General features: G+C 35.7%; 1 protein-coding gene across 1 annotated transcript; it reads left to right on the top strand.

The window, feature by feature from the left end:
• Positions 1-287: 287 nt before the first annotated feature.
• LOC104110375 (cysteine-rich receptor-like protein kinase 42) lies at positions 288-3,995 on the top strand. The gene is made up of 6 exons (XM_009619851.3): positions 288-1,512; positions 1,962-2,081; positions 2,189-2,539; positions 2,632-2,866; positions 3,054-3,198; positions 3,388-3,995. The coding sequence occupies exons 1-6, from the start codon at positions 735-737 to the stop codon at positions 3,784-3,786; spliced, it is 2,028 nt and encodes a 675-aa protein (XP_009618146.1). The 5' UTR covers positions 288-734; the 3' UTR covers positions 3,787-3,995.
• Positions 3,996-4,377: the final 382 nt, after the last annotated feature.

Here is a 4,377-nt window from a genome sequence, read left to right as displayed (position 1 = left end):
TTTTAAATGGGTTTCAACTCACTACTTATTTATAGCAACGGGTGCACGTCAGCATCAAATAAAAAAAAGTTCAACTATATATATATGTCTATAAAATCCGAGATGAAAACGACGGTAAGGCTTCATCAACTGCGAAAAAGTTGGATTTGTCCCTGATTATAGTTTAAGCTAAATAGAAATGAAACAAAATGATTTAGATTAAAAGAAAGTATAAAATTATTCAAAATATCCAACATCTTGAATGATTTTATTACCACCATAAATTAAGATTTAAGAACATATAAGTTGTGATGGAACTTGGAAATTGATATTAGCCATTTATATTATCTCAACTCTCTATTTTGAAAAAGAACAAATTAAAATCGGATCGAAATCATTGACATTACTTTCAAGTTTCCCCAAACGGGGCACGCCCCCTTATTTTCTTCCCTCCTCTGCAAATTTTAATTTTACAATACATTTATGCATTCTTATGTGTATTTGCATAAAATAAAAAGAGAGAGGAGGAGGAAGAAGAAGAAGAAGAGGTGGAGAAAATTGAAGACTCGACCCTTAGATATTTCCATACGCATTGACTTCAATCTTTTCAATTCTTCTCTTGCCCTGTACAAATATGTTTATTTGTTACAGAAATACCTTTTGTACATATGTCACAATTTCATTATCTCTGGAATAGTGTAACTTAGGATCAAAATCAATAAAAAAGAAGAAAAGAAAATTCCTATTTAGATTTAATGCATTTTCCACCAATATACCTTGAACATGTCACGTTCATCTCCTTAATTTTCTTCATATTTCTGTTTTCTCCTTCTCTTTGTGATCCAAGAACTTCGGTTGCTAATATTTCTTGCAAACCCCGTACAAATGTGTCAATTACCAGCGATTTATTCCCAAAATACATGGAAATCATGGGAACTCTCAGTGATTTCATTTCGGAAAATAAGTCAGCAACATATTCCTTAAGCTCTAATTCACCTGATATTTATGGATTAGCGAAATGCCATAACGATCTTTCTCAGGACGAATGCAAACTCTGTTTCGTCGAAGCTAAGGATAAGCTCAACACGTGCATTCCTGCACCTGGTGGCTCTGTTTATCTAGACGGTTGTTTTCTCAGATATGAAAATTATGATTTTTTCGACGAGAGCGTTCAAAAGAATTCGTCTAGTTATGTTTGTGGTGTTCCGACAGATATAACAAATGATCAGTATATGAAAAGGGATTTTGCAGCAAGAGTGGATCGTGCAATTGCGAATGTCACAAGCATGTCTGTAGTAAATAAAGGATTTGGAGCGACGATTGTGAAAAGTGGGCTGCTTGCTGTTTATGCATTAGGCCAATGTTGGGATTCATTGGACGTGGAAATATGTACTAAGTGCCTGAATAATGCTGGAGATATGATAAGAAAATGTTTGCCTGCTGCAGAAGGAAAAGCTATGAATGCTGGTTGCTATTTGAGATACTCTTCTAATAAATTCTTTGGTGATGGAGCACTAGTCCTGGCTGATAAAGGTAACAAAAAAAGAAAATTGCAAGTCGATCACATTATAGTAAAATTTTTGTTAGATTGTCAAACATTAGTCGAGGGAATGAGTTGTTTGTCGGTTTATGTGGTTTCGATAATCCTCACCTCATGAACTAGATTTTTGCGTTTAGTTAGGCTTAAAGGCCATTTTATTAACACGGTATTAGAGTCGGGTTCATCCCTTTCTTGGTTTATCTGATGTTGGGGCTACATGTTATATTGTCTATGGTCCAAATGTCCAGTCCTGGGGGGTGTTGTGTGACATTAGCTGAAGGAATGAGTTGTTGGCTCGTTATACAGTTTTGGGCAATGCTCACTTCATAAGCTAACTTTTTTGGATTGAGTGAGGACTAAGGTCCATTTTCTTACCAAATTCAATCGCCATTTGGGTATTTCTAGCTTACTTATGATCTCTTGTTCAATTTTTCTTTTCCAGGACCAACGAAGCGTAAGAATATATGGATAATTGCAGCGATTGTATTATTGACTATCTTGGGAATATTTGCTATTTTAGGAGCTTTTTTAGGCTATAGAAGATATTCTACGGAGCAAGGAGGTATATTCGTTAATTCACATTCTGTTCTCTTCAAAACCTTCAATTCTCTATTAATTTCTGTTTGTTCATGTTCTGATGGATCATCTGGTTATTCGTGATATACATAGGTACCAAGAGGGTTCATAAGATTCCACGGGCTCTTGAGACATCGAAACTAAATTTCAAATATGAAATGTTAGAAAAAGCAACAGGTGGTTTTGATCCGTTAAACAAGTTAGGCCAAGGAGGATCAGGTTCAGTATATAAAGGAATTCTTCCTGATGGAAAAACTGTTGCTGTAAAAAGATTATTGTACAATACGCGCCAATGGGCAGAGGAATTCTTTAACGAGGTCAATTTGATCAGTGGTATTCAACACAAGAATGTTGTGAAACTTTTGGGTTGTAGCATAGAAGGACCAGAGAGTCTTCTGGTTTTTGATTTTGTATCTAACAAGAACCTTGATCAAGTGCTTTTTGGTAACAATTCTTGAAGTTTAGCCTGAATATTTATTTTGTTTTACTTTTTTTTTTTGGATCAGATACAATAATTTGATTGCCTTTTCTTGAAGATAAGAATAAGCGACAATTTGTGAGCTGGAATGAGAGGTTTCAAATCATATTGGGAATAGCAGAAGGGCTCGCATATCTGCATGAAGGAAGCAAAGCAAAGATAATCCACAGAGATATTAAGAACAGTAATATTTTGGTTGATGAACAACTCATCCCAAAAATTGCTGATTTTGGACTTGCTCGACGTTTTGCTCCCCATAAAACTCATGTCAGCACTGGAGTTGCAGGAACCTTGTAAGTTATCAGTATTCAAAATACGGAGTTTCAAGTCTCTCCAAGAGTACATTTCAAGAGAAATATTAGTACATGTTTTTTCAAAAGAACCCTTCAGAAGATTTGAATACATTATTTACTTCTCATTCAATACTTAATCGGCTGAGATACGCTAAAGGGCTGATAATATGATTAAATCTTGCTGTAGGGGATACCTAGCTCCTGAATATCTTCTTCAAGGATGTTTAACAGAGAAAGCAGATGTTTATTCCTTCGGAGTGGTGGCTATAGAGGTTGCGTGTTGTATAAAGAACAATGTCTTTGTGAGTGATTCCAGATCAGTCCTACAAACTGTAAGTCTCGAATCCATCGTCATTTCATCGAGTGTTGGAGACATAATATAATTAAATAATTAAAAGTCTGCTCTCTCTGACAGCTTAAGCGTTTAGAACGCGTTGGCCATACAATTCATGCTTTCATCCTTTAACTGTTGCCATTGTTTTGTCATTTGCATGAGCACAAGTTTTTACCTCTTGTATTAGGTGTGGAGAAATTACAAGTTGAATAAGATTACTGAGTCCATCGACAGCAGGCTGATGAGTGATTTTCAAGAACAGGAGGCGTCACGCGTGCTTCAACTAGGGTTATTGTGTACGCAAACCAGAAGATTTTCGCGACCATCTATGTCTCAAGTGGTAAAGATTCTAAGAAACAAAGAAACTGAAGTTCCTGTGCCTATGCAACCGCCATTCCAGAACTCAAGTTTACTAGCCCCTCCAGATACAACAAGTATGTCTTCCGTGACTAAAGATAGTTTGTGCTCAGAATGGTATTCTACGGATGGAATGTCTATTCATTCTTCTGAGTTTGCTAGCCTATCTAGCTCTCAATCAAGTGATTTTTCGACGAGTGAAAGCAGTAGACTTCTGAAAATAGCTTGAGATTTTGGCTGCCATTATTCATGGAATTACATTAGTCCTCTCCAGGGCATTGAACCAAGACCAAGCGAGTCAGAATTAATCCCTATTTTGCGCGGATGTAAACATTCAGAGCTATGACTTGTAAATCACGTTGTTGGTTTTATTGGTCTAACTGTAACTATAATTCAAGAGGATGAAATAGATTGAATCAATAGAGCTGTTTATGGGAATGTACATTGCTAGTACTGGAAAATGCAATTCAGTGTCTTGTCCTGATAAAATGGTCTTAGTAGCTGATAGCTACTCAGAGGCAAAAGACCAGTATTGTCTTTCAACAAACAGAAAATACATGGTGTGGTAGAGGCATAAAACATGCTTCTTATCCTAATGGGCTCTAGCTTTATGCAACTTCATAAAAGAGCAATTTAACGGGTGTTTCCTTTTTAATTCAAAAGAGAATGTTTATAAACTTTTAATATGCGAGCAATCTCATTCAAACTGATAAGAAAAGAGATTAATTTTAGCCCTGAAACTATTTACATCCGATAGCCGTAATAGCGTATAAAATTTATAAAAATAATTTGTATGTAATATATAGAAATGATATACATA

This window comes from Nicotiana tomentosiformis, chromosome 3, assembly GCF_000390325.3.
Source record: "Nicotiana tomentosiformis chromosome 3, ASM39032v3, whole genome shotgun sequence".
Taxonomy (NCBI): Eukaryota; Viridiplantae; Streptophyta; class Magnoliopsida; order Solanales; family Solanaceae; genus Nicotiana; species Nicotiana tomentosiformis.
Note: the sequence above shows the minus strand (reverse complement) of the source record. Positions and strands in the feature narration are given on the sequence as shown.

Excerpts from the sequence above, each read along its gene's own strand:
- LOC104110375 (XM_009619851.3), top strand. The coding sequence starts at position 735 with ATGCATTTTCCACCAATATACCTTGAACATGTCACGTTCATCTCCTTA. Across the intron at positions 2,082-2,188 it reads ATATTCTACGGAGCAAGGAG|GTACCAAGAGGGTTCATAAG; the intron begins GTATATTCGTTA and ends TGATATACATAG. Across the intron at positions 3,199-3,387 it reads CCAGATCAGTCCTACAAACT|GTGTGGAGAAATTACAAGTT; the intron begins GTAAGTCTCGAA and ends CTCTTGTATTAG.